Consider the following 13,952-nt stretch of genomic DNA (forward strand, 5'->3'; position numbering starts at 1 on the left):
CACATTGCATGTTGAACTTTTGACTAATTTCTGTAGCTACCTTTGCAAAAGATTCCGTTTTGAAGGTGGAAGAAGGCTTGTTTCCTTTAAGTGCCTCCTTGACTAATATCTCAAGTAGCATGTGAGACATAGGCTTAGATCATATGAAGTGCTTACCTTTGCATTTTTCATTCTTCGCAGTATTCATTTCTACAAAAAAAATCACAAATTTATACAAAATAAAATTATATAATATTTAGATTGAACTAATTTTATACAAAAAAATACAACTACTATTTAAGGAAGAACACATGAAATACGTAATAAATTATAATAAAGTCAACAAACAATCCAAATATATAACAAAGACAATACAAACTCAAGAAAGACATAATAAAAACAAACACATATAATTAACACTCAATTACTAGTTTCTTTGAGTGTTATAATCATTCCACATGGTTGATGCAATCATTTCTCTTTTTGTTATCCACTCCTTATTCTCTTTCCTCTCCTCCCGTTGGCTTAAGCTGATTGTTCTTCTAATTGGTTCACTTTCCGAACATATTTCTTCCATAAGAAAGTCATAAGGATCAACTCTCATTATGTGATTATGAATAATATAGCATGCAAGCACAACATTCACTTGTGTTTCATAAGACCAAAAAGGTTTTCCATCAATTGATCTAAAATGACTCTTCAAAATACCGAACCCTCACTCAATAGCGGTTTGGAATGAAGAGTGTCGAAGATTAAATAACTCCTTTTTATTTTCCGGTGAATGTTCTATAAACTCATTCAAGTGGTATCGAACTTCACAAAAAGGAGTAATGATTCCTTTTTGAATACCATAACCAACATCACCAAGATAATATTTTTCTAGAAATAAAAAATAAAAATATTATTATCTTTATCTAATTAGACAATTTACATGTTTATTGCATATTGTAAATATTTAATTTATACCTTCTAGAATTTTTAGTTCACTAGGTCTTGATAGTGCATCACCTAAAACCCGGGAATCGTGTGCACTTCCTTACCATCCAGCTAAAACATATATAAACTTCAAATCAAAAGTTATAGCTGCTAAAACATTTTGTGTTGTTTCCTCTTTTCGACCTCGAAACTGTCCTTGAATTTCAACAGGAATATTTGCAGGAACATGGGTACCATCAATTGCTTCCACATAATCTTATATAATCATGAAAAAAAAATAATTTATAACCTTTTCTTCTAGATGTAATTAATTAATGTATAAAAATATTAATATTGTTCTCATACCTTAAAATAAGGATAGAATTTGCGATTATTCATTATCTCTGCGGGAATTGTATCCCCTGGGTCTTTGATAAGGTGTTTGTATAACTTAAGAACTGCTTTAAATACAATTCTAAAGTAATGATATATAGTTTCAACAGACCTATAGTATATACCACTAATAAAACAAAATCTTTGGTTTCGACCTATAATTTGTAAGAACACAATTACTTGCTCTCTAATAGACACATTTTGAGTTGATCGTAATAGGTTACGACTTGTGAGAACATCACACAAATTATATAACACAATTGGTTTCATATGAATTTGTTCGACGCAATGTCTATCACCTTGATTCAAAATGCTATCAATATAGAATTCTCGTTGAGCAATTGCATTTATATGTGGTTCTCTTGGTATATAAATTCTACTTCTTTCTCGTTCAATAATAACTACTCCTGCAGCTATGATAGTTACAGCTGTTTCCATACATGTTGCATGATTAATCTTACAATCCATGTTAAGAAAGTGAAGTTTTCTGATAATGAAACCTAAAAAGTATGGAGAAATAAACATTCAAAAAACATATCAAATACTTACACAATCAATATAAGAAATTATGATCAAACTGACATAATCAATATATTTGGATAGCTAGAAATACTTGTAATTCTAGATGTCATGTTCAGTTCAATTATGTAGTTCAGATGTCATTGAAAATAAAAGCAAAAACAATTACCAGATAACAAGTTTTGAATCAAAATCTAACAATCATCAAAACATGAATTCGTACATATAAATTGTTGCATGGGGCTAGGCCAAGCATGAAGAGAGGTCACAAGAAATCGAAATGAAGACTTGCAAGCATAATTTTTTTTTTGAAAAGAAACCCTTTTAAATGAAGAATTGCGCTGCTAATTTACACCCATATGCCCATATTTGTGCTACTGAAGAAGCATCGTTCTATGGGCTTTCTTCAATCTAACTGTTCCCATTCTCTTTTAAAGTTTAAATTATGTTTTTGTGGGTTAAATCGCTGAAAGGACTGCTCCATCCTTAGTGTTCCCTGTCATCTGGTTCTTTAAGACATCAAAGTTTGTTATTTTGTCAGGTGTGGAGAAATTGACTTTTCAGTTCTCTACTGAAGCAGTGTAATGACGATGGAAGAATCCTGAATTTTATTTGTAAAAAGCTTTTTGTAGGAGTTTTTCTGTGCCAAAGCTTTGGCATGGCGCTTGAAATTATGGAGCAGACAATTTTCCTTCTCCAGGCAATAGCCATAACTCCCTCTACTGCCTAGACTATACGTATTGTCAATCAAAGACAGTCTTGGGGCACAGAACAGAGATAAAAGCCACGCTATCTCTTCTCAGACCAATACCCAGAAAGAATGAAGTCCTAAATTATTGAGTTTTGAATTATATTGACAGAAAGCTAAAGATTGAAAAAGTGTGGTAGAGTAGAAATGTGGCGATGGGATGAAAAGCTAAAGATTATCAACACGAACATTAAACAAGCAGATTTGAGATCCTATACAAAGCAGAGCATGAAAATGTTTTGATTTTTTCCCAAGAATTAATGCACAAGATTTATACCACAATCACAATTAAAAATCCAAATAAAGAACATAAAAAAAAAGACAGATATAAAAATATTTGAGGAAAATAATTACCTGAAATAAGATAATCTTGTTCCAATAATGAGATATGAGAAAGAGAGATTTACAGCCACACAAAATAATTTTTTGAAGAGATCAGTTGTAAAAAGAAGGAGATATTTGTTTCATCCGTAAAAGTGAAAAAGAAAAGGAAAGTGTTTTTCCAAGAATAAAAAGGGGAAAGCACTTTCCTGCTATTAAAGTTAACATTTTTCTTTGACCAGAATTTAATTTTCTTTGACTAACTTTCCATGTATTTGCCAAACATGGAAAAGTGAAGAAAATGATTTCCAAGAAAGTGAATTCCTGGAAACAAACATGGCTTAAGACAAATTAGCAATAAATAAGAACAAGGGAGCCCATTTTGGTTGGTATTTAGATTCTTCCCCACTGTAATATTAATAATTCATTTCAAAGTTTGTTTTTAGGTAGTTTTTGTAGTTATAATTTTAAAAAAATAAATGTAAAAAAATGTGGTTAGATATAATTAATTAGATTTAGATATGTGTTTGGTAAAAATTATTGTTAAGGTTTATGTGCAATAAAAAAAATATATAAAATATTTGGTGGTTGCATGGTTACGGTTGCTTTTTCAAAATGCTTTTTTACTTGAAAATAAATTAAAATGATGTATTTTTATTTTTAAAAAAATATTTTTGATATTAGCGCATCAAAATGATCTAAAAGCACAAAAAAAATTGATTTAAAGCAAATAATTTTTTTTTTTTTTTTTAAAAGTGCTTTTGAAACACAAAAAAAAAATATTTTATGAAACTCAGTTAAAAATATATATAAAAATTGTTTTATAAAAACTACATTTCAAATTTAATTTTTTAGTGAACCTAATAATATAAAATACAATTTTTACAGTTATCAAATATCTTATATCCATAAATAAAAAAAACAGGTGAAAAACAAACACACCCTGAGGGTAACATCCAAGCCTCTTCTTCGATTTCTCTTTCCTAATTTTCTCCATGCATCTCTTAATTTGTTTTTTTCTACTGCCACTAGGTTTCTAACCTTGAAAGCTCATTTTGACCGGATAACATCTCTAAACCATCTAAAAAAACATATATTTTTCTCCTTTTAAATCTTAAAATACTCTAAAATCATTTTATAATTTGAAAATCAAGCCCTGATTTATTGATGTGCAAAATCACTATCAATAATTTTTTCTTGAAAACAAAATCATTGATTTGATTTTTTTCTGCCACTAGCATCATTCTTTCTCGCTCTTTATCATTTTCAACTTTCTTTTTCATGTCTCACAATTCATGGACTTAAAAATGATAATAAAAAAGTTTGAGAATCAAAATATAAAACTATAAAAGTCTTAGGTGGAAATGATAAGAAAATAAAAAATAAGAAATTAAAGTTATTATTTTACATCATTATAAATATATATTTTAATTCAGAAAATATATTTGAAAAAAAACTTTAAAAAATAATAATTTTTTTATGAAATAATTGACTAGTTAATACAACTATATCTATCATCATGAAAAGCGATAACTATTTTATCGTGTTTAGAAATAGTTATATTTAATAAGTATTTTATTTTTGAAGTATGATATGAATATACTATACTACTTCATTAAATCTTTTTAAATTTATATTAATTTACTATGCTAATTTTACAAAATAATCCGTCTAACTAACTCTCATCATTCAAATATTTGAAAAGTTTTTTCCTTGCTCCCAGAGGAATAATTTTGCAAAGTTTCCACAAACACCGTGAGATTGCTCATTCACTTTAGAAAAAGAAAAGAAAGAGAAAATTACAAATCTTTGTCCATTTGTGATTTAATTTCTTATCTTGTTTCTCTACCATACAACTTCAGCAAACTATCACTTGGCTTCACTCAGCCAGTAGCTGTATGCCTCTTGAAAACCTTGTCGTTTATCTTAACATTATGATGGATTCCCTTCTTCTACACCACCAATTAATAATTACTTGGTAAGGTCTTCCAAGCAGAGAAAGAATGGCATCTACCTGCAGCCTGCAACAACATGGGAGAGTACCGGCCTCGATCAATCTCCACCACAAACAGCAGCGCTCTTGCTCCCCAAGGATCAGTGTAATGGTAGGAAACAGAAATGTTATGCTGCTCCAGGGATTTATTTATAGTAACAATGTATCTAAGAGGAGACCAGCTGCAGGGTTGGTGGTGAAGTGTAGTGGGATAGGATTAGGTGACTTCATTGGAGGGGATTTGGTAAAATTTGATATAGGGCAGTGGCTGTCAGATGTGGAGGAGCACAAAGCCCTTGCCATTTACCCCCCTCACGAAGGAGGCTACGAGGGTCGTTACCTTAACCGCCTCATCCGCCAGGGCTACTACTTCCTTGACCTCAGTGCTCGTGGCCTTGGGGATCCTGAGACCACCCTCACCAAAGTTCATCCTGTTTGTCCTGTGAGTAATTATGCATTGGATGCACTCCCACCATCAATCAATATTCATCTCATGATAGCTTATGCTTTCGGTGAATGCATTAATTTCAGGCACATCTAGGGAAGCAACCCATAGCAAGGTGGTATTTCCCCCCAGAAGTTGATTTCAGACTTGAACACCTGCCCCCTAATGCCAAGGGACTGGTGGTCTGGATAATCGAAGCCAAGGTATGTGAAATTACCCCGTCGCATTTCCTTTCCAGTTGCATTTCTATGGTTCTTCTCGTGATAGAACTAGGAGGAACCAGGAAAAGTATAGCCGGCAAGCATTCAAATCGAATAAAATTTCATTCACTCATGTTTTTGCATACAGGTTTTGTCCAAGGCGGAACTGCAGTTTCTTGCTCTGCTGCCAACACTCCGCCCTAACGTCAGAGTCGTTGCTGAATGTGGAAACTGGTAAGCTTTGCTTTGAACTGATAATTCACCAATTGTTTAGTCCTATTTGCATCTTATTCATTCCGTTTTTCCACACCGCAAACTTTAATGCTGTACACTAGCATTTACCTCCATAATTGCAAACTCAATTATGTGCAGGAGAAAGTTCGTGTGGAAACCACTCAAAGAGATAGCTGGACTAACCGCGGAGGGAGCTTGACTGGCTACTCGAGGCGACAAAGAGGCACATGGAAATGCAGCTCTGGTCTTTTTTGTCACCTGTGGGACTCGGCTTCAATTTCGGGGAGAAACCGAAGATGGAGCTGATTAACAATGTTTTTCTTCTATACCCCTCCATAACTCGCAATATCATGTTAAAAAGTGAAGCTCACTCACCAATTGGCCATGTGTGAATATGTTTCATCCAGCAGAGAATCGATCCTTAATTATCTGGTCATATCATACAACCTTCACCAAGCATTGTAAAGAATAATAATAAAAAGATAGAATTGAAAAACGTACAGGCATTGTTTGCACATCGCATACAACTCTACAAAGAGAATTCACTTTTCACGGTAGAGAAACAGAGTCTACAAAGCAAATGATACAATGACCACCCTTTTCTTTTCTTGGGAGTTATTTCATCGGTATCTCTGTATGGCAATCGGCGAAATCTCCAAATGAATAAACCCTGCAGGTTGCCAGTTCGTTTTCCACCAAACCATCATTTGCAATCTCAGGCACTGCACTGCACTGCAGTGTGTTGCTATTTATATTTGTCATCACAGGGGAAAAAAGAAGAAGCCTGTACTAGCCTACAGATTGAAGCTGAGTGACAGAGAGATTAAACGATATTTTTCGTTGGTTTACTTGTAACGAGCGAGAACAATGCAAAGAACGGTGCCTGCAATTGTACATGTTGAAGTGTTGATTAGCCTCCGTCTCATTTCCCATTCTCTCTTGTATCAACAAAACAGCCTACAAGCTAAAGTTTTCTCTTCTCACGCCGTCGATTGTCCAGACTGTCCAAATCTAATAGTCTTGGCGATGAAGACGCTGGCAATGGAGCTGTTAGACCAACAGATTCTGGAATGTCGAGGTCGAAACAGAAGAACTCGTTCTCCAAGGGTTGCATTCTTGAATCACCAAAACAGAAACCTGTAATTTGTAAATAAATCTTGTCTTGAAAGAGTGCTAATCTGAGTTGACTAAATCAAATCATGAGCAAGGGTTAACACATTTAGCTATTATACCTGTCAGAACAGCAGCACTCAGATATGAGTCGGGATATCAAACAACTTATTTGCCAGTGTAAGGGAAGATCTCAAGATCTCTCCGGTTTGTACAGTATCATGCAGGGCAAGAGCCAGAAATAAAAATACTTGAAATTCATTCCCCCGAATTAGAACACAGGCAAGAAATAAAGGCAGCTCGAAGATACTGGCTGACTGACTGATATCGATATTCTTTCATGATTCCACACTTTGATTTCAAACGCATCATCATCTCTACGAGAGACTAGAACCACTTGATTTCTGATGTTGTTATTTATCTGCAGGAAACATATCCATAATTGTGTTAAGAATAAACTTAAAATCTGGTCCTTTCACCAAAAAGGGCTGCACTAATAGAAGAGGGATCGGTCTTATCAATCAGAAAGCTAGTGGCATCCCTTAAACCATTCCCGTCTTTAGGATTGAGCGGAATGCGGGCTCAAGAAGCATGGCTCCTTTACCAGCTAACAGCGCAACTTATCCTCCCATGTTGCAAAATTAGTTTAAATCTAAAATATATGTTGAGAAGAAAAGGATGTGCTTTCATAAAAATAAAAAAAATAATTAAACTGCGATCTACATGCGCGGTGAGGCTCTGGCTAGACAAGGCCCTTGCAAGCGTCTTGGGCTTCACTGTTACAAACAGTAACAGTTCCTCTAGCGTTCTAGCCTTCCATTATTATGGTAAAAGCTAAATTGTAAGGAAAATTAATGTTTGCTATGAATTGTAATAATGGTTTTAATTTCTTATTTTTTATAAAATGTTTCTTTGATTTTTTTACCTCCAGTGAAAGGATGGCGCCCACACCATTAAAGAGGTGCGTGCGGTGTTTTTTAATTGGTGGATAAATCTGTTCATTCGTCATTTCACTGGACATGCAACCATTCCCTTTTTTCCATGGTATGACACTTGTAAAAAAATAATGGTTGGATTGCTGCCGATAATCGATTGTTTGTATTTTTTCTTTTCTTTCTCTCTTTTAAAAAATAAAATATACATTTTTCCTCTTTATTTGTTATTTGTTAAATCAATGATGGTTGTCAGACCCAAGAAACTTGGATCTCACATGGTTGCTAAACCTACGCACCTTGGGCCTGGCTACCATGCCAAACACACGCGTCTGGGTCTCACAATCATGTCAAACCAAGGCGCTTGAGTTACAATATTTAAAATTTTTCAAAAGCATGACTGGATTGCAAAAACAAACACTACCTTATTAAAGTAAGATTTTTTATTCATATATAATAAAACTTAACTGTAAACTCTTTTTTGTTTGTGCAACTTATTTTATAAATTTGTTATATTTGAAAAGGAAAAAAAAATATTGAGTTCTAAGTGATTTATTTCAAGTTTTCAAAAATAAACTTTCTTTTTTTGTATGTATTGTAGTTAAAAATATTAATTTTATGTTTCCATGCATCCAAGTGGTGGATAGGTTTTTAAAGGGTTCATGCTTTTTTTAAATTTAAGATATTGTTGCATGATCTAATTGTTAAAATTTGTTATAAGAAGAATTTATTTTACATTATAACTATTAATATATACGGAAATTAGAAATATATGATCATAAGAGAAAACTTTTAAATTGATATATTATGTTATAGGAAAAAAAATATTGTATATGTAAAAGATTTATTGTCCTTTTGACTATCTTAATTTGTGTAATTGTGTAGATGCTTTCTTCACTAAAATTAGAGATTAATAAAAAAAACATTGAGTGAATTTTAGGGATGCATGTGACAATAATACTAAACCAACGCCTGAGTTTGACAACCACGTTAGACCTAATATACTTGGGTTTGACAATCATTTCAGGTCAAAGCGACTTGAGTTTGACATCCATACCAGATCCAAGCTACTTAAGTTCGGCAATCATGTTTAAATCTGGCATGACTGCCAGACCCAAGCATTTTAGGTCTGCCATTTAAAAAAAAGTGCATGGGTCTGAAATGGTTACCAAACCCAAGCGCTTAGATAAAAAATAAAATTTAAAAATAATAATGTAAAAGCAAACCTAAATCTATATTTTGAAATTTTAAGGATAAATTAATTGATTTTATTAAACTAGAAAAGAAGGGAATAAATTATAAGTAACACTCTCAAGCTCGCTTTTTGTTGTTTAAACATAATTATCAGACCCAGTCCAACACGACAAGTCAACTTGGGACTCGAGTGACCCAGCAGAACCCGATAAAGACTTTTTTTTTTTTTTTTTTCTCAAATGTGTTTTTTTCCCTTTGCTAGAGACCCTTGTTTTTTCATCTTTTTTAGTTAATTACTAACCCATATCAAAGTTCACTATATAAATACTAGAAGAATGCTTTATTTTTTCAAAGTGAGATTTTAAGCCCATTAATATATATACTTTATGTTCATAAAAAAAAAAATTGTGTTTTTTCAATGTGAGATAAAAAAAAATTTTGGTTTAAATAATTCAACTTAATAGGATTAGATAATATCTTTTCAATGTGGAATAAAAAAATCTTTTAAAATAGTCTTTTAACTTATATCCACATGGATTATTTTTTAATTTTTTCATATGAAATATTAACACCTCAATTATTTTTTTAAAATTTTCTTGGGTTGACCCATCCTAGGTCAGGCCCAAAACAATATGAGACCCGCGCCTGGGTTTGATAACTATGCTAGGCCCAAACGCTTTGGGTTGGTAACCACGTCAAACACAAGTGTCTTGGGTTTGAGAAAGATGCCAAACCTAAGCTACTTGAGTTTAACAACCATTCTAGGACCAAAAGCCTTAGATCTGGCAATCACACCAGATCCAAACGGTTTGGGTTTGACAACCATGTTTGGTATTAGACCCAAACACTTGGGCCTGACAACTCTATGCAAGTGTACTATGGATCAAGACACAATCCATTATATACTTGCATAATGAATTTTCCAAGCTCTAAAAGCTTGAGATGAGACTAATGTTGTTTTTTCACAAAAGTTAAACTATCATTTTGCTCTTGGTTGAAAAAATTGAAACCTTGGTAGTGGGGGTATTTCAATATTTTTCATAGGCTCATTGATCATTAAACGTTTCAACAGGGGTATGATAGTCTTTTCATGATTATTTGTATAATAAAAATACCACTCTACCCTCAAGGTTACAAAAATTAAGACATGTTGCCTAAGAGTTCTTTGACTTTTCACAAACTGTTAAATAGTTAAAATACATCTTTAACTCTGAAAAAGACAAAAAAAAGAAGCTTTGTATATAAGGATATTTTTGTCATTTCACACTGTTTTTTGTGTAATTTTTTATAATCATTGTTTTATTATTTTTAAATTTCAAAAGCTGCGTTGGATCTATGTTCACTCGGGTCTGACAAATAAACAAGATCCAAATTACTTGGGTGCCATACACAAGTAACGTGAATCTAACATGTTTTTCTATGTGGGTTTGACAGTTATGCAAAATATAAGTTGTCTGGTTTTAACAAGGCTGTCAGACCCTAGAATCTTTGACCTGGCATGATTACTAGATTTAAGACAATTGAGTTTGATATTATTGCTTGATCTAAGTAGGTTGGGCAAATATGACTGTCAGATCCAAGTTACTTGAATGCAAGTTAGTTGAATGCTTTTAAATTTAGAATAATTGCCAAACTAAAGTTCATTTGGATGTAGCATAAATATCAAATTTAAAACACTGAAAACATTCTCACTACTCTTAATATTTTTTAAAAATTTGATATCGACCCTATTACTATTACTAATTAAAACAGCTCGGTGTGATATTATTATAGCCCGGAGACTACATAAGAAATTTAATTAATCCCCCGAGGAAGGTTAACCAGGAGATCGCTTGCAAGGAAGGAGAGGGTCACAAGTGTGAAAGCAAAGTCAACGAAGACCCTGACCATCTAAAGCCTTCACAAGTGTGAAACTTGCTTGCTGCTGCTGCCCGTGTTTCATGATAAAAGTTAAACCTCAAGGAGACGCAGTGTAGGAACTTCGTGGATTCTTACTCGTGATTTCAGTGTGGCAGCTGCTTTCTTTCTTTTGAAGAAATATTCGATGGATATTATTCACGAGACCACCTTTGACCTAACAACCATCTAGCTGCGAGGTCACCCTAACCTGAATTAATTAAGAAAATGATTTGAGAGGTGGACGAAGACTTAATGCAAAAAGAGAAGACACCATGCAACTCCAATAAAAAATTAATAAAAAAAGAGTTTTCCCATTTCTCTAATCCATTATAGAAGCTCTATTTTTGTTTCCCAGAATTAAGATTTGTATGCGTGCTGACAGTTTACCATACGGGCATAAACTCGTCCGTCTCTTTAGTACCAGTAATTCAGTAAAGTCTCCTCGTGCTTTATCTTTACCTTTTTCCCTATACTGTGAACTCTATATAAGGTGGCTTGGAGGTAATCGCTAACATCCATAAGCCCTCTAGCGAGTAGTAATCTTTTTGCTTGTGTTAGCAAATTAAACGTACGTGAGAAAGAGTGCTAAGACACTAGATTAAATCCTTGGAAAGACAAACCTCTGTTGCTATGGAACCTGTGTTACTCATTTCACTTGCAGTAGTGATAACCTTTCTTGGATTGCTCGAGCTTTTGTATTCTGGGCTGGTGCTAAAACCAGAAAGGCTTCGTTCTGTACTAAGGAAGCAAGGCATTAGGGGACCAAGTCCATCCCTGCTGCTTGGAAACATAAGCGAGATCAGGAAGTCTCAATCCACAACAGCAAAGGCTTCTTCTACAAATGAACCACCGGTTTTCCACAACTGTGCTGCTACCCTCTTTCCATTTTTTGAGCAATGGAGGAAGCAATATGGTACTATAGCCAAATAACACTTTTCAACACCATATACTTGAGCACATATTCATAAGTTCATACTCCCCACGCATGTCTATCAACTCTTCATTTGCACAGTCCGTCCTCCTAATTCTAAGTAATGTTATGTAATCTGTAAGTACAGGTCCAGTATTTGTGTTTTCGTTGGGCAACACACAAATATTATACGTGAGCCGGGCTGATGTGGTGAGAGAAATTAGTACATGCTCATCATTAGAATTTGGGAAGCCTTCATATCAGCAGAAAGAACTCGGTTCTTTGCTTGGTCAGGGCATTCTGACTTCAAATGGGAAAGTTTGGGCCCATCAGAGGAAAATCATCGCCCCTGAATTATACGGTGACAAGGTTAAGGTAACATCGTTTACCCCAAATATCTTGTTTACTCGCAAGAAATCTCGTTTTATTAGATACCTCTTGCAAAGATATTGGAGTGATAGATCAAATCTTGGCCTACAGGGAATGATGAGCTCGATAATTGAATCCACCACTGTGCTGCTAAACTCATGGAAGAGCAGAATTGATAAGGAGGGTGGAGTAGCAGATATCAAAATTGACGAGGGTATGAGAAGCTTCTCCGGAGATGTTATCTCAAGAGCCTGTTTTGGGAGCAATTATTCTGAAGGAGAAGAAATTTTCTCGAGACTAAGAGCTCTTCAGGAGGCTATGTCCAAGAAAAGTCTATCCACTGGAATTCCTGGCATGAGGTAAATTAGCCGTTTCTTGAGATTTAAAGACCTATATGACTTCGCTTTGATATCTTTTTCTAAACAAAATTAGTGATGGATTGGTGATCGGTTGTTACAGATACATTCCCACCAAGAACAATAGAGAAGCATGGGCGTTAGAGAAAGACGTCCGCAATTTGATACTCGAAATAGTCAAAGAGAGAAAGGAAACTGCACATGAGAAGGATCTCTTGCAAATTGTCCTTGAGAGTGCCAAAACTAGCAACCTGGGACAGGATGCAATGGACCGGTTCATTGTTGATAACTGCAAGAATATATACTTGGCAGGGTATGAGACTACAGCAGTTTCTGCCACATGGTGCCTCATGCTGTTGGCTGCAAATCAAGAATGGCAGGATCGTGTCCGTGCAGAGGTTCTTGAAGTCTGTGGATCAGGTTGTCTTCCAGACGCAGATATGCTTCGCAAGATGAAACAGGTATCACAATCACTAGTGTTTCATTACAAGATTTATTAGCTATTTGAGGTCATTTAAAAATTACATTCCAAAAATATAATTCAAAGTCCAAGCATATAAGCTTCAAGGAACACTTGAAAAATATAAGAAATTCTTTTGCTATGCAGCTAAATATGGTGATTCAAGAAGCGTTGCGACTTTATCCACCAGTGGCGGTGGTGTCAAGGGAGGCCTTTAAGGAGATGAAATTTGGAGGCATTACCATTCCCAAGGGTGTGAATGTGTGGACAATGGTGCTGACACTGCATACTGATCCTGAAGTGTGGGGACCGGATGCATACAGGTTCAACCCAGATAGATTTGCAAAAGGCATAACAGGCGCTTGCAAGCTCCCACACCTATACATGCCATTTGGTGTTGGGCCTCGGATGTGTCTTGGACAGAACTTGGCTATTGCTGAACTCAAGATTCTGATAGCTCTCATTCTGTCACAATTCTCTCTCTCCCTCTCACCCAAATACATTCACTCGCCCGCTCTTAGGTTGGTCATAGAGCCAGAACGTGGAGTTGATCTCTTGATAAAGACGTTGTGATCAGCAAACCTATATAAGCAGTGAGAATCGGCTTCCTCCCGCTTCAACTCTCAGGAGAAGCTATTTATATGATGATGAGTGTTACTGCAATTTTACTTATTCGCATTGCTCGTGTCCCATTCCTTTGCACTTGGCACCTGGTGTATATGCCTGTCATCTATGATGAATAATATGTGCCTCTCCATCCTGCTTCAACGGACGGTGTTGCCCCTTGTTATTGTGATTAATCATGCTGCATAAATAAAATAAAAATAGCCCACACCTTGTTTTATTAATAACGATAAAGATTTATAAAATTAGATGATCTTCCAATTAAGGATATCCGTGCATAGCAATTAATGGTAGGCTGAAATACTAAAATTAGAAGCTCAGGAAATGCAAGCCAGCGGATGGTATGGTAAA

The 13,952-nt window shown here is 34.7% G+C and overlaps 2 protein-coding genes across 2 annotated transcripts; both read left to right on the top strand.

Annotated features, from left to right (window-relative positions):
* The first annotated feature begins 4,733 nt into the window (after positions 1-4,733).
* On the top strand, positions 4,734-6,183 carry LOC118054054 (NAD(P)H-quinone oxidoreductase subunit N, chloroplastic). Its single transcript, XM_073403896.1, has 4 exons — positions 4,734-5,310; positions 5,400-5,516; positions 5,662-5,747; positions 5,886-6,183. The coding sequence occupies exons 1-4, from the start codon at positions 4,879-4,881 to the stop codon at positions 5,944-5,946; spliced, it is 696 nt and encodes a 231-aa protein (XP_073259997.1). The 5' UTR covers positions 4,734-4,878; the 3' UTR covers positions 5,947-6,183.
* A 5,207-nt stretch (positions 6,184-11,390) lies between these two features.
* Positions 11,391-13,838, top strand: LOC118054055 (cytochrome P450 714C2). Its single transcript, XM_035065498.2, has 5 exons — positions 11,391-11,795; positions 11,941-12,167; positions 12,273-12,520; positions 12,621-12,978; positions 13,125-13,838. Exons 1-5 carry the CDS (start codon positions 11,513-11,515, stop codon positions 13,548-13,550), a joined length of 1,542 nt encoding a protein of 513 aa, XP_034921389.1. The 5' UTR covers positions 11,391-11,512; the 3' UTR covers positions 13,551-13,838.
* Positions 13,839-13,952: the final 114 nt, after the last annotated feature.

The sequence above is a fragment of the Populus alba genome, chromosome 13 (assembly GCF_005239225.2).
Source record: "Populus alba chromosome 13, ASM523922v2, whole genome shotgun sequence".
Classification (NCBI taxonomy): Eukaryota; Viridiplantae; Streptophyta; class Magnoliopsida; order Malpighiales; family Salicaceae; genus Populus; species Populus alba.